The sequence below is a fragment of the Platalea leucorodia genome (assembly GCF_965183815.1).
Source record: "Platalea leucorodia genome assembly, chromosome: 1".
Taxonomy (NCBI): Eukaryota; Metazoa; Chordata; class Aves; order Pelecaniformes; family Threskiornithidae; genus Platalea; species Platalea leucorodia.
In genome coordinates, this window is record NC_138823.1 from 56824836 (window position 1) to 56852516 (window position 27681).

The 27681-nt window shown below is 41.4% G+C and overlaps 1 protein-coding gene across 5 annotated transcripts in view; it reads right to left on the reverse strand.

Annotated features, from left to right (window-relative positions):
• The window catches only part of PPP4R1 (protein phosphatase 4 regulatory subunit 1), a 71435-nt gene extending 50244 nt beyond the window's left edge, over positions 1–21191 (reverse strand). For 2 of the 5 annotated variants that reach the window (XM_082319364.1, XM_082319362.1), the window contains exons 1-3: positions 21024–21191; positions 20676–20720; positions 4281–4416 (exon numbers count right to left, since the gene is read on the reverse strand). In XM_082319364.1, coding sequence (XP_082175490.1) covers positions 4281–4416; positions 20676–20720; positions 21024–21030 — 188 coding nt within the window. In that variant the 5' untranslated portion in view covers positions 21031–21191. Of the gene's footprint in view, positions 1–4280; positions 4417–20675; positions 20721–21023 lie in introns of those variants that run through there. The other 3 variants (XM_082319363.1, XM_082319367.1, XM_082319366.1) reach the window with 3 other exon arrangements.
• Positions 21192–27681: the final 6490 nt, after the last annotated feature.

Here is a 27681-nt window from a genome sequence, read left to right on the forward strand (position 1 = left end):
CTGCATGGTTTTGGTATGAGTTTGGCATTTCCTTATTGTCAGTACTCAGCAAATACCTCAAAAAGAAAAAGTTTAAACTGGGCTAGGCTGCACAGACAGAAGGAAAGTGAGTGTGGAGAAAAAAAAAGCTGCAGCTGTGTATAACCAAATTCTCAATTAACTTATTGGTTATAATCTGATCATACCTAAATGAAAATAAGGCAAGGTAATTTCTTACACTTAAGGAAGGTCTTGATAAGATTCTCAATATCCCACCAAACATACTATCTTAGAGAGGTTTTTGATACACAATACAGCACAGAGGGATGAAAACAGCATTCTTCTGTTTTAGTGAGGGTACTTTCTGCACGCAAGTCCTAGTTTTTAAATACACAGTAAAATGATGTTCTTGACTCCACAAAAGGGAGTGGAGAACTGGAAAGGCTTATGGTATAGCCCTGATATATCTTCTAATTTATCGTTACGCTTAATTCCTTGGAAAGAAATTGATCTCTCAGTTCCTGAAACAGAGCATATATTCTAAAAACTTCTAGACTATTTTCCAGAATCACAGACATGAAAAACCAAGGTTTATGTTGTGATTGTTGGAGCTAGGAATCAGATAACCAGATTAAAATAATTCATTGCCACATGTGGTACAGCCTCCTTTCTGATGCCAGTCTCTCTTCCACCTGGAGTCTAGAAAGCAAGGCTACCTTCTACCGACCACATCAGAAACCACGTCTGTGCTATTAAGTCAGAGGAGCATATCTTTTAGCCAAAAAAGTTACCCAGAATGCTTTAGGCCAAATCTTCACCTACACTGTAGACAGCGGAAGTACTACTGATAAGGTGTACGTGAGTACACACACCTACACTTAATCCCTCTTTGAGATCCAATATAACCTCAATTACTGCTGAGTGCTGCTCTATGAGTATTTTGAAGTTAAACTATTTCAAAAGACATCAGGTATTCTCCCAAGGGAAAAGCAAAGAAGTACTTCAGAACACAAAGAAGCACGGCAAGAGGATAGCTTAAAAATATCTACATTGATATGTAGATATAGTCTTGATAGCCAAGACTGATCATACTGATGAATGAGAGTCTGCTGCCAAGATCTGCTTTGGTTTGAAGAGAAAGGGCAACAGCAATTCCTCAAAGAGCAGGCTGATTAAAAGGAAGGGTCTGCTGTTCAGGAACTGCCTCACTATTCAAACTGATCTATTGGTGAGTGTTATATACTTCTGAGCCTTCTTAATGGGGAATGGAAGCAAGTTAATGGCAATAAAGCTTAGGAAAACCCACAAAGGATTTTTAAAAGGAGAACAGACAAAAGCTATGCTCCAATCTGCACCAGCAATTGTTTTTTAAAGCAAATAGCAAAAGCGAATCCTCATCCATGCATGCATGCACACACACCAGCACTACCAGACACAAGGAGACCTTGTGTTTCAGGGTCATGGTCTTGGCTTTCTGCTCGGCATCTGCTCTTGCTGCAATATGATATTAAGGCATATGCTAGAGATGGTTCTCAAATCTGGTCTGGAGGTTGCCTCTTTGTTAATAAAAACCATAACCAAAGTCCCATTTGCCTTGGTTTTCAGATACAAGAGGGGTCATTTATTGTAATATTCATCAGGTTCCCCTGCATTCTCATAGACTAAGACAACATCAGTGGTGCTGATCAGCAACACTTAAAACAGTGAGTATGCAGACCATAACATGCCAAGAATTGTTCACACAGCAACTCCTTCCACCATTTGGGAAGCTGATTAAGGTTTCCCTACCTCACCCTCTTTATTTCAGTTCATCCTGTAAAAAATCATATTTAAATGAATATGCAATTTCTATTTGCAAGTTCCAAGCCCGACCTGCTAAAATTTCTTAGGATGCAGACATAGATCCATTTCCATCTTGGAGCAACTGGCTTTGTCCTTCAGACACCAGCTGAGAAATCATGAGTGCTCAAGGAATCCACTCAAAGGAGATTAGGCTTTTGTAGTAATTGTTAAAAATCACCTTAATCATGCAATATAATCACACACTGCAAATATGATACATATGTAGATGACTAACCAGATAGAAAATTATAATAAAAACAAATGCAATGAGAAATAATACTTGAAATGAAATTTAAAGATTTTTTCCAAAAAAACCCACACTAAAAGCAAACTCATCCATTTAAAGAAAAAAAAAAATTTAAAAATCTTACCCTAATTTACCCAGGCTCAATGATTATGTTTCAAGGGTTTGGGCATCTATAATTTGAAGCTTCCACACAAATGCAGGTTCAAGGTCACAGAAACAACCAAAACATTATTAACTCAATCATAATATAAAATAATGTTAAACTACACATAAGTAATTGGATGTGATTATACCATACTAAGAGACATAAATTAAATTACATTTAAGTTGTTTATTCTTATCTTTTCCTTATGAAATGCTCCAGTTCATGTGTCTAGCAAAAATCTCTTTAATGATTCCCAAGACTGACTAACGCTGAATCATCATAAACTGCCTGCAATAGTTACTCACTATCACTGCTAGTCACAGTTATATCACTAATGGCTGTCATATGTTATTTCCTATATTTTCTTATACTACCTAACACAGTAGGCCTACAAGGAGAGCTAGGATTAAACATGTTCATACCAGAAAAACAAACAAACAAACAAAAAACAGAACAAAACAAAAAACCACAACAAACAAGCAAACACACACCAAAAAAAAAAAAAAAAAAAAAAAAAAAAAACCAGGAAAAACTGCAGTTACTCCACCCATCTTGCCCTGCAGGAAAGCACAGGCAAGCACAGGATGCATAAAAGCTGGACAGCATCATCAAAAAGATTTCAAGCTTATGCATGCCCCACACCCCATGCAATTCATACTGAGAGACTCAGAGAAGCAGTTTTTTCTTAAACAGGCAAGTAAAATATTAGGACCACTATTCTTGTTTAAAATTCAACAACACACAACTTGAGTTTCTGAGTTTGTTCTCCTCCCTACTTGCTTTTATTACATAATCGTCACCTATAGCCCTAGAGGCTCCTCTTCCCTCCCCATGAAAAGTCAAACTCAAAAAAACTCTCTTCTGTTTGGCAAATTGCTGATTTCATCTCAAATTGTAAAATACCACAAACTCTGGATTTCAGGAAAAGAGAAAACTTTAAAATCAGGCATTTCAGAACTAATTTATGCATACAGATTTATGCAGGTTATACTAAGAGAAGCCATTCTATAATTGTTAGCTTCAGTTCAATCAGAATGAAAACCTTCCAAATGGGGGATGTTCATACATGTAATATGGAATTTTAAGTACACTTCACATGACTAAAGTTAAGCACAGGGCTAAATCCTTACAGAACTCAGGCCATGAACAACAAAACAGAGGCTAACCTACAGGGTGGTTGATCATAGACTTATCTTCCGCATACTACTGTATTAAGAATTCAACATAAAAGCAAATGTGCTTTATTAAAGATTTACTTGGAGCCCAAACTAAACTATGTTAAAATAAAACACCAGAAAACCTCAACCTTAACATATTTTATATACTTCTGTGATCTTGCAACTGTTTGCAGTTACAATTAAAATAAGTGCTGGCTTTGAATTTCTCCATTCCATTGCAGAGTGTCTGCGTGCAGGGGATTGGGGGGGGGGGGGGGGGGCGTGTCTGTCTGGAGTATGCTACAATATCTGTGCTTTTAAATGAAACAACTAGCATTACAGAAATAAAAAGGGGAAAATGCAAACCACAGTATTAACTGGGTAAGATAAGACTTTCTTTTCAGCAGTTTTCATTTTCAATAACCAGAAGCAGCAATACTGAAACTGTAAACTGCGGATGAGAATGATCCTGCAGAACACTTCTTAGGTTCCTCTTGCAATCTACAGTGATGTTCATTATCCTCTCCTGACCTTCCATGAAGTATTTTCATAAAGTCACTTTCCACACAGAGTTATAGATACAGTTTACTGTTATCTTCTAGTCCTGTGTCAGCAGGAATGTTAGCATCCACAAATAACCTAAAAGGATGCGGTCCAATTAATGAAAAAGTTCAAGAAGTCTTGAATTACAGTTACTTAAAAGGTAAGCAAATGTTTTTTCTGTTATCATTAATATTTTGCTCTATGTAAGTAGAAGGAGTATCAGCAAACAGAAGGAGTGGAAACTGCAGAATTTTGTAAAGTTGTTGGGTTTTTTAAAATTAGTTGTATTTCATGCAAATTAAGTCAGATTTGAATCAGATGTAGAGTTTGCATACCGTAAGCCAGACAGGACATTTAAAAAGCATACCTGTTAAATATGTTCTCACTTGCAGCGTACTTGTCCAGTCTTCCCAAAGGCGTCAACATTTCATCTTGTGAGACAAAGTCCAGGGCTGAAGGTATAATAATCACATCAGACTCTGAGCTGTAGTCATCCACACCAACTATCAGAGACATCAGAAATATTCCTTATAATCACAGTAGTTTAACACTAAAATGATGTCTGTTGTTGGTCTGAAATACAGAAGGCTAGGCAAGGTCCCACTGACACCATATTTACTAACTGCACTACATCATTCCCCCTAGCTTTCCCCAACCCCCATAAAGCCTTTTCTAAACAAGAGTGACTGATTACGTATAAATTGGACTAAATGGATTTTGAGTAATTTTCTCTAAATTCCCAAATATGATGTTTCACTGAACATCCAACGTTCATGATATTTTTAGCTGACAAACAGTAATTTTATACCTTACATTTTTATTAAGCAAATGACTTTTAGCTAATTCTAAAGTCAGATTTATGAAGACGCATAGACTAAAATAATAGTGGCAATGAGCGCAGAGATAAAGAGTTAATACAACATCATCTAACAGAACAAAAAAGAAGTTTTTTCAAAAAAGAAAAATCTAAATTAAATGCATTAAAAAGTTCAGATGTGTGTTGCTATATCCCACTACCAATTAAAATAGGCACGATTCACCTATGGCATAATTATTAACCAGCAGATCAACAGGGAACTTCATATAAACAGACACCTTTATTACACGGAACCACAATGAAACGTCCTTCCCTGCTCTGCAGAGCTGCTTGAAGAATTAGGATTTGAACTACCACCTTTTCTGGCTTCCATAAGCCCCCTAAACTGCTCAAAAACTCAGTCCCATAACAAATACCTTAGCCTACAAATCCAGTCACTTATTTGCTAGTATTGCAAATGCATTCACTTATTTGCAAGAACTATCCCAGGTCACCTGCTTTACTCTTGAAAATACAACACTACAGTACACTACAACTATTCTTCAGTCTAGCCAAGTTTCTCTGAAAAGCCTTTTGAAAACTGGCAAATAGACACGGATAGAAGAGAGGCAGATCTAGGAGTCCCACAATGACTTTTTTCAAAAGTAAACTCTATAGAGGAAAGAAAAAAAGATTATTGTCCTCTTACCTTCCGTACAATTATACTATGTTATCAGACTTTGTATCATTTTCTTCAACATTGAGAATACACAAGCAGCTACCATTTTCTGAACGTCTTCCTTAACATATTTCAAATGTCAAAAGATTTAACACCAAACTCTCCATAAGAACAATATTTTTAGACCTAAACTGAGTTAATAGCATCCCTTTACCAACAAACTAATTCTCCCATTTTCTAGGTAGAGAATCAATGGACATTGTTTAATTGGTCATAAATAAATCCCACCCCTGGAGGAGGGTCCAAATTCTGCAGTTGCTGATAGGACATGAAATCCTTGCCAGAAATCAAATGAAGAAGTGATGGAAAAAGAGCAAGGGCATAAGAAGAATCTAGGAGACGGGGCAAAGAAGAAAGTGTGCTAGGAGCTGCGAGACAAAGTAGAGCAAAGAGTAGACAAAGAGCAGCAATCTGGGGAGAGGAACTAGTGCTCTTGGATACAGCTAAGGTAGAAGATAACAAACTGCAGGGGGAGGAAGAGAAGGCTCAGGAAAAAAAGGCCAGCTGCAGAAAGCTATTGCAGCACAAGGGAAAGTGCTTAGCAACCCCAGGTTTACACAACTGTTTGAACCTGTGTTTGGTTTGGGTTTGTGGGTTTGGTTGGGTTTTTTGTTTGTTTGCTTTGTGTTTTTGCAAGAATCACTTTTATTTTCACAGGAAAGGTGGGGGAAGGTAAAAATGCACTCATAATGCAAGTTAGGATTTTATGCCAGGTTAAGTTAACAAGGAACAGGCTACATCCTTTGAGAGGCTCATAGGCCTTTAATTCAACCCATCCAGCTAAAACCAGAGGTTTTCCTGTGTTTGTAAGTTATGCCATGCACCTTTCTCACACAGATTAGTCTTTTTAAAATAGAATATTTCAGTTGAAGGGACCTGCAACGGTCATCTAGTCCAACTGCCTGACCACTTCAGGGCTAACCAAAAGCTAAAGCACATTGTTAAGGGCATTGCCCAAATGCCTCTTCAACACTGACAGGCTTGGGGCATTGATCACCTCTCTAGGAAGCCTGTTCCAGTGTTTGGCCACCCTCTCGGTAAAGAAATGCTCCCTAATGTCCAGTCTAAACATCCCTTGGCACAGCTTTGAGCCGTTCCCATGTGTCCTGCCATTGGATACCCGGGAGAAGAGACCAGCACCTCCCTCTCCACTTCCCCTCCTCAGGAAGCTGTGGAGAGCCATGAGGTCACCCCTCAGCCTCCTTTTCTCCAAACCAGACAAACCCACAGTCCACAGCTGCTCCTCATACAACATGTTACTGTATGCAAGCTCCTACTGTCGAAGGGCTGACTCAAGGCATACTTTGAAGCAACAGACACATTCTGCAGCATCCACACATGACATAGGTCAGACAGATACTCCTCATTCCAGGAAATGAATTGCTTTTTTTATCATTATAATTGCACCCTTCACTAGGGAGCTAAACCACTGCACTCAGATCAATTTCTAAACTACAGAACTTAATACAGTTAAGTTGTGACATAATCAACTGGGAAGAAAAAAAATCACTCTAATATTCAGTGAAATTAATGCTATGACAGGGTCCTATTTTACTATTTTGAAGTCTGTTGATCGTACCATAAATTTAAAAGCATAAATTGAAGAAACTATGTCAAAATACCAACCAATTATATTGTCACCAATATAATTATTTTTATTTCACTATCAAATGCATGAATTTAAAAAAAAATAAATAAATGCTTATCATTATATCAACCACCACTAGCTTTACTTCCTCCATTTCCCTCCTCTTAGTCTAAACTTTATGTTCCATGTTCCTCTCTTTCCCCTCCGCATTTATTCTCCCTTAATACTCCTCAAGCGAGTGGTCCAATGTAGATGCCATCTTAGACAGTGCAGAACATAGCGACTGCTCACTCTCTATGTCTTAACACATAAACATGCACCAAAGTTGACTAAATCATAGAATCACAGAATGCTTTGGGATGGAAGGGACCTTTAAAGGTCATCTAGTCCATCCCCCCTGCATTTGGCAGGGACATCTTCAACTGGATCAGGTTGCTCAGAGCCCCATCCAGCCTGGCCTTGAATGTTTCCAAGGATGGGGCATCTACCACCTCTCTGGGCAACCTGTTCCAGTGTTTCACTACCCTCATTATAAAACATTTCTTCCTTATATCCAGTCTGAATCTACCCTCTTTTAGTTTAAAACCATTACCCCTTGTCCTATCGCTACTGGCCCTGCTAAAAAGCCTGTCTCCATCTTTCTTATAAGCCCCCTCTAAGTACTGGAAGGCTGCAATAAGGTCTCGCCACAGCCTTCTCTTCTCCAGGCTGAACAACCCCAACACTCTCAGCCTTTCCTTATAAGAGAGGTGCTCCATCCCTCTGATCATTTTTGTGGCCCTCCTCTGGACCCTCTCCAACAGGTCCATGTCTTTCTTGTACTGAGGACTCCAGAGCTGGATGCAGTACTCCAGATGGGGTCTCACCAGAGCAGAGTAGAGGGGCAGAATCACCTCCCTGCTGTGGCCCAGGATACAGTTGGCCTTCTGGGCTGTGAGAGCTCATTGCCGGCTCATGTCCAGATATCTGATGCCTTTGATTTAGTGAACTGCATGTTCTGATAATTTTTGCCTCGTGAAACCAGTTAAGTCAACCAAACTGCTAAATCCACTCTGTATCAGATGTAAATATCAATGATAAAAATATGAGCAGCTGCTTACAATTTATCTGTTTGATGTCTCCTACTAGTGCAAACAGAAAGCGAGGTGTGTGGATTTGACTCTGATGTGTTTGTGCATTGTAAAATTAAGTTTAGCACTACATGGGGTTTGATGTGCCTCTGCTTATGCTGAACAACATTTATTATTTAAATAATTCCAGCATCTCAGCTCGTAGTCACAAAAGAGATCATTCAAATGGCAGCATCCTGATAAATACAACACTAATACCAGCAGAGAAAAGAGGGGTGATAAAAATAAATCAATCAGTACATGAACAGTTTATAGTTCTTTTAAAGTACCATTACAGTTATCTTACATATTCATTTTCACTTTCAACATCAAGACACCAATCCAAGTGAAAAGAGTCATCAGCCCAGTAGAACTCCCATTCTAACAAAGCCCCTCAACTGGATGTTTGTCTTTAACTTGCCCCAAATATGATTCACTAACAGTCTAAGCACTCCTCATCTAAAATGCATAAAAAGCATACTTTGCATTATTCAATAAACCAAGTCACTTTGATATTCCCTACACTTGGAAGGTTATTCAAAAAAAAGCTATCAAAAAGGCTATTAACTGAATATTGCCTCTTCAGCCCTCCTCTGCTTTCCACCCAAATTTGCGCACTTGCCCAAGTACCACAGAACCATTTGTAAATTTTACAAATGCAAAAAACACCCCTGAACACAAGTGTGCTGGCTTTGGCTGGTATAGAGTTAAAATTCTTCATAGTAGCTTGTATGGGGCTATTTTGTGCACCTCCAACCTACTCAATGGCAGGGCAGTGTGAGGAGTAGAAAAGACCTTGATGCTGTGTAAGTGCTGTTCAGCAGTAACTAAAACATCCCTGTGTTACCAACACTAGTTTCAGCACAACTCCAAAACACAGCACCATAGAAGCTACCATGAAGAAATTTATACCTCTACCCCAGCCAAAACCAGTACAGCAAGTCTTGGCTAGTTCAAATGCAGAATGTCCAGGTTCATTCCCACTTCATAATGTAGACCAAGCAACAGAGCCACATGTTACTTTCCTCTCCTGCTGCATAAAAACTATAGGTCACTTTTCTTATTTTCTCTGCTTTTTCAAACCAATACAAATAAGTCTGGACCAAATGCTCAGCTCCAGACCAAATCTAAGCTACAAGACACCACTGAAAAATAATGCAAGTTCAGAGCCTAAGTACCTTTTAATGTGGTCTTACATGTTCACACCAACATGCAAAAGGAGTAAGAAATTAGGAGTTTCTATAAAAACGCCCTGCCTCAGCAGTTTAAAGTCACTAGTGGTGATGGGGGGAGGAACAATAACTGGACAACAGTGTGAAAAGCAATCACAGTGCCCCTATTTTCTGTCCGCATGAGCACCAAAGCAGAGCAAAATGAATAAATGCGTTATCTAGACTAAGTAGTTTACAAACTTCTCTTCAAAACTCTACACTACTGCCACCAAACTCAAGGCAGCATCGCATAACAAGATAACCACTGGATTTTGTTTCAATATCTGACTATCACTGACCTTGTTGTATGACATAAGCCACGTAACTCCTCCTCTCTCTACCTTCATTTTTCTGTCCAATCATTTGTTTGACTGTTTTTTGCAGAAGTTGTTCAGGCTTGTTTGTCTATCTTGTATCTGGTCCATACTGTACCAAGAATATATTAACACCCCCCTGCTTTAAGTTCTCCTATTTCCCTTAAGTTCTCCTCTGTTTTATGGCGAGGATACAACAATTACTTGCCACAATTAACTAACACACACCATACAGCAGTCTTGCTGAGACAGACTATATTTAGAGGTGCTTAGTCAACCATTGACAAGTTTGGTTGAGCGTACAACAACAAAACAGAAGTCCATTTAAAACTCAGTTCCCTATAAAACCATACTCTATAGGCCAATTTTCAAGTGAGCTGATTTTTCTACTACGTCTCATCTTCATAGTACCTTTCACAAAGATCTTGATCGTATTGTGTCTTTTACAGACAGGTGCACAAGATCATATTTGAAAAAAAAAAATATTTTTCTTTTATTTAATAATGCATGAACTCTTTGCCATAGACTGTTCAGTAGCAAGGTCTCCCTGTATTCTTTGTACTTGAGTCCATGGCAGAAACATATCCTCCCTCATTCTGGCATGCAAACTCAGTAACAAGAAAACAGGTATTCTAAAAATGAGCAATTTTCATTTCTCAAATCTGAGCAACAAACAATTTGAGAGATTCAAGATTTCCAACTAATATTACAGTTCCCTTATTTTATCTTCTGCAATCCCAAGGCATTCTCAAGATCTATTAAGAAGTCTCTATGGCAGCTGCTACAGATACATCTAGTAAAATGGACTAATTTATATTCAGCTGTAGTACAGGCTATTTGCAATGGTCTACATCAATTGTTGCCATAAGCATGTTCAGGTTAATACAGCACTTATATGCAGAAAGAACTTAGTTCTGTTCTGCTGTTCAAGCAAGTAATTTTTCTATTTAATTGTAAAGCAAAAATAGTAGTCCCACAAGCCCAAACATTTGATATCATAATCACAGGATAATAGCAGCAAGTTTTGTTCTAAGTCACCATCCTCTATGCTATGAAAGAATAAATTCACTTTACATTCAGATTTCTGCAGAACACAAGTAGTGTTCTCAGCCCTTCAATATTGTAAATACATTCCTTTCCAACTCATTTTCTATAGGAAGTATTGTTTTGCATCTTGATGTTCTGCAACGAGAAATCCACCTCAGCATGAGGACGGAAGCTAAACATCTATATTTGTCCACGGTTAGGAAAGCATTACTCTTACCCTTTCATAGTGCACTATATTCCAGCTCCGGTTCCGCAGTGACATCACAGACCAAAGCGTCAGTCATGCTATTTCAGCTTCACTTGCTACCAGAAATTTACTGCACTGCTTCAGTAACATTAACCAAGAGCTATTGCGATAACAGTTACACAAATATTACAAAATGTGTTTGTAATGCTGAGTTCCACCATCTTGCCTGCTAGATCCAGGTGTCACTCACTGGTGATCATAGATCCCACTGTCAGAAAGTGGGAGCTGATTTTTCCAAGAGACACTTAAATATATCATCTCTGTTCTCCTGCTGTAGCCTGAGACTGAAAATGCAAATGAGGTGCTACCAGTTTACCCTGATACTGCAAATGTTTTCAGAGAAAAATGCAAGTTTGAACTGTGTGTAATCTTACTCAGCAAAACTGCAAAACAGGTGAACAAAAGTATAAAAGGGATCTGCAAGTGATACTCTTAGATTACAGTCCGTCCACCATATTAGCAGAAATAAGAACCACACTTCCCTTTCTCTGTATCTCCCCCAAATTTCCCCTTCAAACATGGAGCACTAACTGCCTTGAGTCTCTTACAAATGTGGTAAAGTCACCACACCTGAATCCATAGACTTTGTTGTCTGCAATCCAAGTTTAGTGGGATTAGATTTGGGGGTGGGGTGAAGGAGGAGAGAGGTAGGAGCAAGGTAGAAGATAAGAAGGGGGAAATGCAGAGCAGCTCTGATGCAAAGCTGCTGTGCTAACAACAAGGCTTACCACATTAGCCCCTATGCAGCACTTTCATAGCAGAGCTTGCTAACAGCTTGAAGCACAGACAGAGCAAACCCTATAAAATAAAAGCTTCGGTACAGGCTTGGTAGGGGGAGCTTTGGTACAGGCTTGGTAGGGGGAACATTTAGCAGATGAAAGACAGACACAGGAATCAAAATCGGCCACTGTTTACATACAGAACTTACCCAAATATGGTACAGCAAATTTAAAAGACCTACTAGACTAAACATAACAAAGTATTTTCATTTAACAAAGGCCTTCAAAAAAAGATACAGTTATCAAGCATGCCAAAGGAGTTCCTTTTCTCATCAAGCATCAGAGGAAACAAGGGGTGACAGAAAATTCTTTAAGCAATGAGGACAGGTGCAGCTACAGACAAGTTTGTCTCTTCAAGGCATACACAAGCAGCACTGAAAATCCTGATTGCTCTGAAACAAAGGAATAGTTCTCTCTCATATTGCTCGCTAGTCATTTATTTGCCCAACAGCGGAATGTACCTTTTACCAGTTAAGAGTTTGACCTGCAACAAAAGCTGGTCCAGAGGAAACTGAAACAAAGAGAAGAACATCCGAGCTACCAGTTAAAACAATCAACAGTTTATATTTTGTCTGCCAGTTTCCTGTTGGGAGCACGTCACGCCCATCACCATGGTACTCAAGTCTCCTGCTATTTGAGTCCCTATCTTTTACCCCTTCCAAACAACTCCATACAATTAAGAATTGTGGAATGAGGCTGGAATGAAGCAAAAGTTAGCTAGGGCAAGCAGGAAGTTCCTCTATGGTACTTTTTTCTCCTCTACAAGTTCCTTACAGTCAAAGAAAGGTATCCGCCCTCTCTCTGCAGAGCACTGCTACTTGTGGAGTTTTTGATTCCCTCCATGACTGACTGAGAATTTTGTAGCACTGCAAAGAGCATCCCACTTCCATTTTCAACCAAGATGTTCTTCTCCCTGGTCCTACCATGACAGGACACATACATCCACTGCACTTGGGGCCATGCTCAAGTTCTGCCCCTAACTGGGTATCTGGTACACACAAAAACATCAAGTTCAAACTACATATGCTTTAACCTTGGACTAACTGGACAGGAGAGCATTATGAAGCAAGCTGTTGAAGCTCAAATGCTCCAAATGCATGTGCTAGCTTTGCAATGCTGATGTGACACCATGAGTTATAACGCATCAGGTAATAACTCTACTCCACTTGAACCAAGTGTTGCTCTGCTGTGCAGTTACTTCAACCAGTTCAATCACCATAACTGAAATACACTTACTGGGGCTAAATGCTGCAGAGAAGGCAAGTTCTATGACTAGTACATCCATAATCTATAACGCATGGCTTTGCAACATAAATAACTTTGAACTTCCTAACTGTACTTCTCCTCCCTCCTCTTAAACCCCAGACAATGCTCTTGAGATGTTGTTTGACAGCATACAAAACTCTTGGTGGGATAAGCCTTCGCGTTTCCTGAGCATTCAGGGGCGGAAATTTGTTCTGCAACTCTTCACACTTTTCTTCCTTCTGCAACTCTCCACAATTTTCCTGTCCGTGCTCAGCATAAAGTATAAAACTGGGCTATGGGAGAAAATTGAGCAGTACAGAATGCAGTGGATTGGCTCTTAGAAAAAGCAAGAACAGTCATGGGTGTTAATTTCAATGTTATTTAAAATAGTTTCCTCTAATAAAACATACATACAAGCAAACTTGCACAAGCAAGTATCCCTCCAGACTAATCAAGCTATTCCTCCTGCAGGCTAGAGAGGAAGGAAAAGGTGGTCTCTCTTCCATTCAAATATTTGGGAACTGTTCAGGCACTATGGCAACAAGGCAAAAAATATCTAAGCAGACCTATTTATTAGAGAAAAACACTCCAACAGTCTGCATTGTCGCTCATATAGAATGTCACTTTTATACATTAATATATTTAGCTTTTATGGAAATTGTATCTCAGAATAATGTGTATTTATTGTACTATTTTCTTTTCATTTTTCTTTACCTTAAAAATAGTTTAAAAAAAAAAAAAAACACACAACAAAACACAAAACCAGTACTCTCAACTCTCAGTGCAGTTGTTCTGCTGTCACAAATGAACACCCTTCACAAACCTATTTTGACACTTCATTCAGCCTATACATTTGACAGGATTTTAACACTCTATTGTCAGAAAGAACCGCAGCATCCCACCCAAACCAAGAAAAAAACATATTAATTTTTCTTATGCTATACCTTCTAAAGCAGACAGAGAAGCCCTGATGTTCTGCGTTCCTTTAGGGGCAGCCGTCCCTGCCTCACTCTTCCAAAGACAGAATTGTTACTCCAGTTCTCAAAGCAGAAGTTATCCTTTCATCCAGTTCTGCTACTGTTACAAGTCATCTCTTGCAGCTACTACTCTTACAATGAAAACTTCCTGCCCACACAGAGGGAAAGTCTTAGCAGCAAAAGACACACACAGGAAAGAGAGGCATTTTATCTTCAACACACTGCGGTCTGCCACCTCCACAACAGGTCAGCAGTCAGAAACAACTGCATGAACACTGAAGTTTCACTCTGTCTTAAGCTTAAGATTTTGAAAACTTCCATCTCTTTCCTGACTCATTCATGCCTTCCCCTTTTTGTTTTTTTCCCTCCAACTGGGAGAGAAAGGGAGAAGGAGAATACCTGAAGCCGTAGGAGATAAATCAGGAGACAAAGACAAAATTAAAAAAAAAAAAAAATAAAAGAAAAGAAAAGAAAATAAAAGAGGAGCTGGCAACCTTATCTGAGGATTCCTGCCAGAGACAGGAACATAAAAAGTGGCTGGTGAAAAGCACATTTCCACATCAGAAGTAATGCTACTGGCTTTGGGAAGCTGAAAGCCTAGAAAAATACCTCATCTTCAATCCTCTGCTAGGTGTAATGTAGAAAACGTGCAGCTGCATGAGGAAGGTTCATTAGTCTCTATCAAATCAAGGACAACCCTTTCCTCACATCATGTCCTTCTCTCTAGGATCCTAAGAGGCTGCTGGAGAAAAAGACACTAACCATTACCCACCTGAGACCGCTGCTAGAATCAGAATTCCGTGGGGACACAGCCATCCACCTGAGTCTCCCAGTTTCTATGAGGGTCAATCACCACATTAAAAGACAAAGAAGTGAACTGAAGAGTCAGGGGAATTAAAACCTGATCTCTGGGGGAAACAACAGACTTAACAAGTATGCTTCATTAGCATTAAAAACCAGTTATTAGCTTCCCAATGGAACAGAATCTCAGTCACACCAGAGAACTGAAACAGAAAGTCTGTCATTAATTTCTGTTATTATTTTTTTGCGACACAGACATTAAAGACTGCAGACTACTGAAATGCCAACCCAGTAACTCAAACTATCTCAGCACTCTTTCACCAGAGCCAAGTCTGTGATGGGACCAGAAGGTCAGTACTGCAGCATGGGATTTGAACATTATATTGGAAATTTAGCTATATTCAAAGCTGGAATTAAGTCTAAGAAGTTACCTGACTTGCAGTCTATACATAACAACCAACACATAACAAAATTTGCTAATTCTTGTTCTGTGGTAAAGGAACAAAGGAACCACAATACAAAAGCTTCTGATATTACTATGTACAACTGCGGGAAAGGTAAGGTGAATTTTAACATACTGAATGCATGTTATTTCAGCATGATTCACTGCAAGGGAATAACAACTACAACACAGCATAAAGCTGTGATTGTGATTTGACACCACAGGGAAATACAGACGATTTTATTTAAAAACAAACAAACAAACAAAAAAAAAAAAAAAAAAAAAAAACCAACCAACCAAAAAACCCCCAACACCTTTTAACTTTAAGTACTATAAAAAAAGAAAAAAAAACTTAAAAGAAAAAAATTAAATTGAAATTAGCTTCTATTTGGAAAGAGACTTGTGTGCTACCTGAGGCTAAAAGAATAATTTAATTAAAAGCATTCAACCAATACAAGCTCACTGCTAATACAAATGATTTGCTGATCACCTGGAACAAGAACATATCATCAAAGATAAACCAGCTTTTGATACCTGCAGATGCACAAAGAGTATTTTCTTCAGCTCAGCTAAATAACTGGTTCGTTCACAGCTGAGAAGCCCAGTGGGAGGAGAGACTAGAAAGACCTGTCCTCCCTTTCCAATCAATGAAAAAAGAACTCAATACTAAAACCAGAAGTATATTAGATTATAACTACTGTATTTTTTTTAATCTTTAAAACTGTTTAATCCACTAGTAAAATCTACTGGTAGTAACACTAGATTTGCTAATTGTAAAAACTATCTTATTGTTAAATTTTAAGTCTGTCTTACTGTTAAACTCTTATGCTAAAGCAAACAAGTTTACACACAGGTGTGTATACATCTCTATAAAAACTCACTTAACAGTTCTAAACTAGAACTGTCTAAACCATGCTTAGATATTAAAATACCATTTTCTGCATTTTTAGTTAAAACATCTGAACACTAAGTGTACAGACAAAGGTAGCTTATCACTCATCATTTTTCAACATGATAAAAGGTAAAGCTTTGGAATCTGAATGTTAAGCTACATAACCACCAAAGCATGTACATAGTACTTGCAACTATCAAAAGTCCAAAAGTTGTATGTAAATGCAGCTGCCAAAAACCCCATTTTTTCAAAAAACACAAATGCAAAACATTATTAAAACCAGTTATTAGATCAAAATTTCTTTTCTCTCCTGATTTAAATCACAATTAAAATACCGAGCTAAATAAAGCTATCCTCTTTCACAACCTGAATTCTAATTACAGATGGCTCCATTTTTCAGAACACACATCCTGCACACATCAATGGACAGACTGAAAGAAGTCAGCATCATGGTACGTTTGGTTGCATCTATCTGTACTGATCAGTCCAATCTTCAGAAACATCTAGGAGGAAAGGGGATGTGGAACACAAACTATCCAGGAAGAATCATAAAGAACATTTTATTTACCATCAGAAATATATAATTCTACAACCCTCCGTGTTTGCTTTTCAACCATTTTTGTTGCTTATTTTCTTTTCTGTTCTATACTTAGCTTATACAGTTATGTTATTCTATTATAGGATTATATTATTTTGATATGCACAAAACAGAGATTTGAACAAAAGCTAAATTTTCGCTGACTTCTTTTCATATACTATACAAAATTTTAGACAAAAGATCAAGGAAACCAATAGTCCAAGTAGCCTTATGGGTAACTCTCCAGCTGACACTGAACCACTACCTTAATTTTGCCACCTTATAGCAGCCAGATGGGATGGGGAGTCTTCTGCAGGCTTCCACTTTGAATTTTCACCCTATATCTTTGGGGGTTGGAGGGGGAAGTTGCCTTAATGGATATCATGCAAGGATTCTTGTTAGCTTCACATTCACACAGATGAAATGCAATGATCTGTTATTTATTTGGGGGGTTACAGTCAATAACAAAGTTGCCTTTCACAATAAGAACTTATATTTAGGAATTAAATTTCCTTTATAACCTTCTGTATGTTCAGCCAGGACACAGTCACTGATTTTTTTTTTTTCCTTCTTCTTTTACTTCAAACTACCAAACAAGGAAAAGCCACTGGCTGAGTATGCGCATTATTATCATAGCCTCTGACATCAGAAGCTACCTCTACAGAAACAAAATATTAGCTAAAATTAAAGTACTGAAATACCAAGTGCCGAGCTATGCAACTACTTAAAGCAATCATCTGTGTAATGTACCATCAGGTGTAAAGTATGCATTCACCTGGAAAAAGAAAAAAATAAAATCAGAGCTTTCCAGTGGTTACCAAGCAACCAAGAGCAGAAAATAATATGAAGCTTTCAAAATAGAAATGCAAACCAAAGCTGAAATTAATTATTTAAAAGTCAATCCAGCTGGTTTATCAACCACTCTCTAAAAGCCTTTCTTATAAAAGCTCCTGTTTAATCTCTGACCTCTTAAACAAGTAAACAAAAGGCAATTTTTAAATAGCTGCCTTCCACAGCATATATTCTGAAGCTCTCCCACTACTCCAAAAACAGATTTACTACTCTGCTGAAATCCAGGAATGCTTCATTTAACCTAAATATTTATCAAGTTCTCTTTGGAAAAAGGTAAACTTTCTTTTACAAGCAACTATTAAAACAGTACTCCAAAGATATAATAATTTACTGTTTCATATTTCAGGTTAATCAGCATCCAGTGAGTTTGCACAATAAATGAGGAGAGGCACAAATTGTACAGTTGTACAAGTTGTTGATTAAACACCAACTTTCCAGTAAAGTACTTAATTCCAGAGACCTTAAAGACAACGATCATAAAACAGCTGTTCTTAACTCCGCACATATAAAAAGATATACAGATGCTTGGTTCGTTACTTTTAGCAGCAACTGTTTACTGTTGTTTGCTCAACTCCAGGACTTTCTCCTAGTGCTTTAGAACATGACCAATAAAAGGTATCTATTAGTCACCTTAATGATTCTTTCATTTTCTTTTGTACTTTTATTGTATTAGAAAATGGTGAATCACATTGTAAATTATCATTATTAAAATAAAAACAAAACCAATTTCGTGATTCCGAATCAAACAGACTCACTGATGAGCTACAAAGGAACGCCTAATCTCATGAAATGTCCTAAACCATGTGCCTAATCAGAGACCGAGATTCAGATGTCCAATCCAGATCCGTACACACACATCTAGGCTTAATCACTCCTGGTTTCTCCAGTGTACCTCATAGATGTTTTGCTATTACTTGATACCAGATCAATTACAAACCAAAAAAATCTATTGAAAACCACATTGTTCACTTTTCAAAATAGCCAAACAATTGATCCCATCTCAGTCTTTTCTTATAATTTGTATTATTTTACATTTACCTAATTTCTCCTCCTAAATTACACCACCAGGACTACAGGTATGCCCGCATGTCTTTTACCTTGTTTGTCCTGAACTATAGCTTAGCACATTTAATAGCAAGACTGCAGCTGACAGAATCACGCGTACATAAAAGCTGCCAGCACTTCCAGTTTTCTCACAATTGCATTACTACTTCAGGAACACACCTCTAAACCAGTGTCTAACTCTACCGCTTGAAAGAGCTGTAAATATTTGAAACATTTACAACAGAGAGGTACTGTAGGGTGGGGTTCAGGCTTGGCACAGCCAGGCAAAAATTGCGGCTTTTTGTCTTGTTTTTGGCATTGTCTGTTTCATATGTGCAACCATGAAATATAATCCCAAACAATGCATCAACTGGGAATACTTTCATAAATTGCATGAGACCTGTTGTACATGGGTACAAGACGTGGTTATTTCAAAGAAATACCACTGCACAAGAAACAGCGCTTTTGACTAGATACGTACAGTCTTCCTGGTCTGTATTATTTTTCTTTAGCTCAAACCCACCCCACAAGAAAAAAACCACATAAAATTTAAAACCATAAAAGACATCGCATGACTGAACTATGTCCAGACAGCACACATTGATTCATACAGATTTCTGTTTCTCCTCTTAAAATAATATGCAGAAGTATTGAGCTATTCACTTTTATCTACTTCCATCAAAACCTCAGTAATTTTTAATGAGGTTTCAAATGTTTAGATTTCTACTGCTCCTGCCTTCAGGATGCTCTCATCTGGATTGAGTCATATCTCCATGCATATATTATGCTTTTAAAGACAAGACCATAACATTCAAACCATCACTAGAAACCCATAGGTTCAGAATCATCTCTCCGATGACTACACTCATATCTATCTTCAACTCCTGTCAAGAAAAATCATGATCTAAGTGGAAATTTAAGACGCTACTTTTTTTTTTTTTTTAAAAAAAGTGTGTCACTTCTGAGAAAGTCCTCTTGTAATCACACAAAGTTTTCAAACAGCTATGCTATCAATCTGAATTTCAAGCAAGCAGAATTGGGGGAAAGAAAAAAAAAAGCCTTAGAGAAAGGCTCCCTCTTTGTGCAAGGCAACGCACGATAGAAGCCTTTTAAATGTCAGATGACAAAACTGAAAAAGATGTAAAACGTTTACAGTTAAATTCTGAAAAGTTAAAATAACACTTCCCTAAAAACGTAAGGCATAAAATGAAAGCTTTTTCTCCTGCAATCTAGTCCTGGTGAGCGGATCGCTGTGCAGACTGCACGTCAGACAAGATACCTTCAGACAGCGACAAGGGTCCACACGCCCACGGCAGACTGCGAGGCAGACGCCTGCGTTACCAGCTGCCTCCGCCTCCATTTTCACTTTCCGCCCAAAATTTATCCTCCTCTGCTTCCAAGAAGCTCCCTCGGTATTGACATTACCAACAGATGCCTTCTCACCTGAGTAACATTTTAACAGTCTGCCCAGCCAGGCTTCACACCCCTGAGTTAGTAATTTTGCACCAGAGCCACATTCTGCAATTTGCACCCTGACATTAACTCTTTTCCACACATCTCTCCAGCAGGGTCAGGAAGAGGGGGGGGGGGGGGGGAGGGGGAGGGGGACGACACACACACACACACACACACAAAAAAATATATATAGATATAAAAGGAACGAGCAACCCACACGCTGCAGCCTCCGACCCGGCAGGTTTCTCCTCGCCGGAGGCGTCCCCCCGTGCCCGGGCCATGAGGGGACGACTCCCCGCGGCGGCCCGCAGGCTGCCACACCTCCCGGCGGGGCGGCCTCCCGCCCGCCCTCGGCGGCCGTTAACGGAACCCCCGCACCGCCCCCCCTCCCCCCCCCCGCGCGTTTCCCACCGGCCAACGCACCCCGCTGCGCGCCGCCGCTCCCCCGCGGGAAAGCCCGGCGGAGCCCGGCCTGCCCCACGGGCGCCCGGGTGCGTGTCATGTACACGGGGCAGCGCGGAGCATGGCCTCCCTCCTCCTCCTCCTCCTCCCCGCCGCCTCCCACAATGCACCGTGGGCGCTCCCCTCTGAAGCCACTTCCTCGCCCGAAAGCCGCCCCGCGCCGCCGCCCCCCCGGCCCCACTCACATCCGTCGATCTCCTCCTGCAGGTCCTCCTGGAGCAGCGACAGATCTGCGGGAGACACACCATGTGCCAACGCGCCCGGCCCGCTGCCCCCCGCCGACCCCCCGCCACCTGTGACCCGGCCCGCCCGCGGCGCCGCCGCCGCCACCGGGCTCCGCAGGCTGCGCCCCGGTGTCCCGCGCTCGGCCCGGCCCGGCCCGGCCCCACCCCGCAGCCCCCCGCGCTCCGAGCCGGACAGCGGCGGGAAGCGCTTCCGAAGCCGGGGCGGGGGAGAGGAGGGGGGGAAGAGGAGGGCTGGCGCCTCACCGGGGAGGCGGCGTGTGCGGAAAGGGGGTGGGGGGCGCTACCTACCCGCCATCTTGCTGCAGCCCCCGCGGGGCGCCGGGCTACATTTAACCCGCGGCCGAGAGACGAAGGGGGGCGGCGGTGCGGGCGGCGGGAGGAGGGCAGGCCCCGCGCGGTCCAGGCCCCGGGCCCGGCGGCGTCTCCCCGCGTCCCCGGGAGAGTCGCGGAGGGAGGAGGGAGCGGGCGGGCGGGCGGAGGAAGGCGGGAGGAGGGGTCTGGGCCGGACACGCTGCCCCCGCCTCCGCCCGGCGGAGCCGCGCTCGCTCGCACAGGCGGCCGCGCCTCCCCGCCCCTCGCTCTGACTCACGCCCGGAGCCGCCCGGCCCGGCCCGGCCCGGCCCTGCCCGCGGGGGGCGAGGCGGGCGACCTCCAGGGCAGGGCCGCACGCCCCGGCCCGCTCACCTGGCCTCGCTTCCCCCCCCCGCCGCCGCCATCTCGGGGCTCGGGCTCCTCCTGCCGCCCGCCGAGGGGCGGGGAGGGCAGCGGGGCCGAGGCGAGGCCCCACCGCGCTGCCGGCCCTGCCCTGAAAGGCCCCGTTTTGGGTGGCGTGGGGTCGCCCGGCGAGAAGGGCCCCCGCAGGGCGGCCGCGCCGCGAAGGTCCTCCTCCCCTCGGGCTGCCCCGGGTCGCTTCCAGAGGAAAGGGGCCTCGGCGGGGCCGCAGAAGCCCCCGCTTCGGGCGTTGTGGGGTCACCTGGAGAGAAGGGTCCCCTGAGGGGTGGCCGTGCCGCCCACCAGCACCCTTCTCCTGGGGGCTGCCGAGGCGTGTCAGCAGCTGGGAACCCGCGGCCTAGAAACACGCCGTGTTCCCCGCCGCGCTCGTCTGACTTCGGTTTTTAAAGTACGCAATTGAGTTGGACGTGTGCGCAAAGGTGTCCCTCATTCCCTGCTTTTGTTGGCTGTACCTTATGGTCAGTGCTGATGGTTGTTGCCGTTTTAACTGTTTTGATAGATTTTTCCACTGTAAATTGGAAGACTAAAAGTGTTGGATCAAACAAATGCTCTAATTAGTTGATACCCAGAGCACTTGATAAAGGAAAAGCACCATTGCTGGTACTGGTGCTACCTGGGAGCCTCATCTGAGTCTTCCATAGTCTTACTTTTATCTCGGTACTAACTGATGAAGTTGTTGATACACAGATAAGCAAAATAAGTTGGTTTTGCTCAGTTTTTCAAAAAAGGACGCAATTTCAGTAGCTCTGTTTTGAACTGAACGTTCAACAGCATGTCTTGTAAGCTGCTTTTTAACATCATGCGGTTGTTTTTGTTTTGGAAGCTGGACAAGGTTTAAATCTCTACAGTCGTTCATTCTCTTTGCCATAGTGGCTGAAAATGTGTAATCTTCTTTTAAAATGCATACATCCCTTTCCTTACAATCCTATAGAACAAGCTCTGCCCTGTTTCATACCCGTTAATCTTTAGACGAGTCACTAGGGCCTACTGGATACTGATTATCCAACACTTGCTTTTATTATTATATATAACCTCAAAATCTGAGTAAATTGAGTAAATTCACCATGACTAAGTTATATGAACCATGCCATTCTCTGCCAGTGTAATTTAAGAGGAGATTCAGGGGAAATACTTGACATTACAAATTGCTGGCAATGATGGATGTAATAGCAATAGACCTAGAGCAGAAAAATAAAGTGTACTTGAAGATCCCATTTTTATTATCTCTAATACCGCAAGTTATTTCCCGGAAGTTTTCTCTCATCTCCTCTGCATCCTTCACCACAGTCAAGGCCCAGTTTTGCTACCTCTGAATTCAACAGCAACAGCCTAAAATGTGATGTGCTTCGTTTTACTGAAAGAATCGAGGGGTTTGGTTCCTCTTTCCAACTCTTTACGAAGAGGCATTAACGCATACTAACTATAGATTACTGTGGTCTGAGAGCATCAAAGCTACCTTGACCATTATTATTATTCTTATCATGAGAATGAGAAATGGAACTTAATGAGATATGTCTATGACAACTGGGTTTATAATTTGGAATGCACCAGAATTACTGCTTTTAAAAGTGTATTAATAGTGTTAATTATTGTCAATTAGTTATTGCCCCATATGTAATGGACTTTAGAGTATTTTCGATTTTTTTTTTATTTCTGTGTACATATTTGTTTAAAGAGAGGAAGTACAATTTATGCAATAAAGCAAGGTAAAATGATGATTGCCAGAGATCATACTTAACATAACTTCATATAAATTAATTTTGGATCTTCCTATGTGCATGCGATCTTCTTAAGTGGTGGTTAGTTCCTTCTCTCTGTGTGGTGTTTAAATAGCACAGATAGCAAGGATCAGTGTGATTTAGCCTTGCAAGACAAATTATAATTTTTCAGGAATTGCCATTTTTTTTGCTACATGTTACCCGTAGCACATCAGACTGTGTTCCTCAGGCGCAGTTGATCCCAGCACCATCACTAGCAGCCATCAGGAAAGGTCTCTTCCTCTGTGAGTAGAAACTCTGTGGCAAAACCTTTGGCTCATACAGTGACACACACATGGAGGGGAAAAAATAACAATAATAAAAAAAATTATTTGGCTTCATGCCAACACACAATGCAAAATCCCAGTTAATTAATAAGTAACCATATTTCTCAACTTCTCAGCCTCAGTAAATCCCCAGGGACTCCTTAAGGGCCTGATCCAAAGGTCGAGTTGGTGGTAAGATTCCATGCCACCGATCACAAGCAAGGCAGACAGAGACCCTGTAAGCGTAGGACAGACGCTGACTCTTTCAGACAGTGTGATGAACGGCAATTCTAAAATAATATACCTAATTATGAAAGAAAATTTTCATAACAGACTCGTTCTATTAGATGAGACGTGTTAAAGAGCAAGCAATATAACACCTGCCAAAACATTCTAGCAGATTTTGTGCTGGAGCTCTCAGTCACTTCGAGTACCCTTACAGGCACTGGGAAGTAAAAAACTTAAGAAATAGATAAACTCATGTTTGTGCGCTCTGTCTCACAGACAAACACACTACAAAGGGTGGAAGCCAAGGCTATGGGTGGAAGGATACAAACGGAAGACTCCTCGGCAAGACGCTTTGCATGTGATAAAAGACACCTGTATCGCTGTCTGCATGATGTATCTCAAAAAAGTCCATAGCAATCGGCAAGACGTTATAGTATTTACATAAATCCTTTCAAACCTACACGTGACCAAGGCAGACACGAGATACCCAACATCCATCTAGACATATTTGCAACGTGTTATTCCGTAGTTGGATTAGTGACATTTCTTCAGTCAAAACCGCTCCAGGTATAAGGACCTGAGGCTCAAAAACCCTGCAGCCCCAAGAACTCTCCCATATTATCTTATTCTATTATTATCTAGCATATCATTATCTATTTTCTCTCATTTGCTGTGAAGAAGCAAGTCTGATCAGACAACAAGGCCAGCTTTCAACGTCCACGTATAAACTAGCTTTGCATTTCTCCCAGGCTACCCTTCGTGTGTGGGAAGAGCTTCCCATAAATATCTGCGCAGCCATCTCGCTAACCTCCTTCGGATTCCTTTGCAAAACTCTCTTTTCCTGTAAAGCCTAGCAAAAAATGTATCGGGGTTAGACTGCTGGTGCACCAAGGCAACTGCTTATCCTCTTGCATAATACTGACTCACAGTTTTCTTGTCCACCCCCAGGATTCTGTCTGCACGCATATGTTGTGCTTTATGGTTAAACTATACACTCCTTATTTTTTAGACCATCTTTTTGTTCTTTATAGAGTGCTTAACCAAAATTGGCCCATGACTAAATATACAGATTGTTACATATACACACGTAAGCACAGGGGTACCTATAATATGTGTAGATACACATGAAAACCTGATGGCTGAAGCCTGGGACGCAGTCAGTTTGTGTTTGAAAATATAGTAAAGCATTTCTGCTAAAAAGAAGTGGTCGTCATAAAACCTTTCCTTTCATCTCCTTTCCCTTTTCCTTCCTTCTCTCCTTCCCTTCCCCTTCCCTATTCCTGTTCTTTTTTTCCTCTCCAAGAAAAATACTGGAGGGGTTTTTTTATACATCTCCTGTGGTTGTGAAAGTTGTTGACTGTGCACCACGCAGTTTTATTTAATTTTCCCTGTTTCCTGGGTAAGAGCTTGAGCTGGTGACTACCTGCGAACCTTAGCGTCAGAGTCCAGCTGCCACTGCTCCCAGTGAAGGCCTCACAGAAGTATTATAAACACATTAGTATGCCAACCATGAATAAATTAACACCTAAATTTGCTGACAAAGAGCTTGGTTAATACAAAGTTAAGTTTGCCTTGTGGGTTCCTCGTGTCATTCCAGGACAGCAACAAATTCCGTGGCAAGTTCAAGTGGATGCTCAAACCTCTGAAAACTAGGAAATGCCCACCTGAGCTACATCAAGGCTGCCCCTGGAGCTTGCAATGGCTCTTGGCGTTAATTTGCAAACAAATCTGTTGCACCAACGGCGTGAAGAGGGTAGCTGTGTGGGCAAAAGGAAGAGAGGCATCTAAATTGGGAGACAAGTCTTGATGCCTCATTTCGTGATTAAGACCACTACCAGTGGTGATATCCCCAGCTCCTTTGGCTATAGACACTGCGTGAGGGTGGTCTGTGGTCTTTACAGTGGGCAAGTGAAAGTCCATGTCTGTATCTGATCCTGTAGGTGCTCAAGCTCACTGTGAAAGAGGACAAGGAATTAAGGTATCAAAGGCTGTTTCACAGACGTAGGTCTCGGTGTTTGAGTGCAGCGTATGTACAGGATTCCTCGTTTAGTAGCACTTGCCTGGACACAGGTTTTCCTTTAAGAGAGCTGTGCTACAGCTCTGAGATGCTCTGCTTCAGGAATCATGTGTCATGCATATGTATGTTACGGGAAGACTGAATCACTGATCAAACAAGGCAGAGTTCAGGTTGTACCGATGCACCTTAGCTCTGCATTTCCTGGTTCTCAGGGGTTTGTGTCTCACCGACATACTGGAAGGAAACAAGACTGGGCAACCAGAAACTGAATCTTTTCTTCACTGAATTGCCTGTTGAATTTTCTCTCTGCTCAAAAAAAAATCCAAATTTTGGCTATTTCAAGAAATTACAGCAACCACATATATGTGCAGCTGGGATACTATTGTAGTAGATGCTGATATCCCCCATCTCTTCATCCTAGATCTCCAAATCATTTTGAAAGGAAATAAATGTCATTAATCTCATCTTACAGGTAAAGAAACAGAGAACAAAAGAAGCACAGTGATGTGCCTGATACTGCTTGAGGCCTGAGATGGAAAATAGTGAATAAAATAAAACAGACCCAAAAAAATCTTCTGCGCTATTCTTCGCTATCTGATGCCATTACGCATATGACAGGTAGCAATCTAATGCACGGTTCCTAATGTGCCAGCTCTGAGTTGTATGCCAGGCCAGACCCTGCCTCCCTGTTAGACTTGCCCTTCAGTCAGCCGGGCTTTCCAGCCTTTCCTCAGCCCACGCAGTCTCCCTTCCCACCCAACCAGCCCCTACCTGGCAATACCTAACCTGATTTTCAGATTAATATATTTGCATTTATTCGCTCCTTCATTTCCTGGTCTACTGAGTTTAAATTTGCATCTCTCTAGGTCTGCTTAGATATTGGCACATACCGTCAGCTCACACTCTTCTCCTGGATCAGAGATGAGTTATTCAGATCCAAGAACACATCTCAGAGGGATAAATGGGACTGAATGACCACTACCAGCAAACCTGCTTTTCCTTTTGGCGGTTGTCCTCCAACATCAGTTTCACATCCTTCCAGCTGGTTCCTTCCTATGATCCTTTCTCTTCTTACTACAGCACCAGCTCTCCCCACCCCCTTGCTCCTCCATCCCAAACTCCTCTCAGCAAGCTGCTGTGTACAGCACTTTTAATTCTGTTTCTGTCGACAGGCTTGGAACCTTCTTACTGTTTTCTTATCCTCACATTGCATTTTTCCAAAGTAAAATAGAAACAAAACCCAAATCCTGGCAGAAGTGGAGCCTGGCAACCTGTCTGCAGACCTTTTTTCAGATTTGAACTGGGCTTAGGTCAGATTCAAGAGTGACACTGTTCCACAATGCTTGTGAATACTAGCTGGCTGGAAGTCTTCTTGGCCACCCTATTCAGCCATCAACAGTGTAATCCATTTAGTCAGGGAGAATTGGGGACATGCCTGTGCAGGCCGCTAAGCTCCTTTTTTGCTGATCTGAAGGATAGTAGGTGCCAGTGGGATGCGTGTCAGGAGAATGATTGCTTTGGGACATGGCTTGTTATCCTGGTCTGTGTGATCGCTAGGACCTGTCAGTCCTAAAAAATGCAAGGGGTGGAGAAGTCATGGGGTTACATCCTAAGAACTCTTTGTTTAGATAACCCTGGCTCTTGTAGGAAGCACACTGAATTTTGGGGTCAGTTACACACGTGTATTTTAGATCTTTGGAGGAGTCAGTCTTCACATGTGTGTATTTGTACAGTCTTTTGAGGGCAGATGTGGACTCGTTCTGCTCGTGCTCCAACTCCATCAGCAACTGTGTAATTACAGTTCATGTGGCACTGAGCCCAGACAGACGTATGGACAGACAGTGGCATGACATTTGGAAATCAGTCAAATATATGCAAAATATAGCAGAGGTCCATTCACTGAAGAAATAATTGAAATAAAAATTGTCATTCCTCTAAAAGTGGAG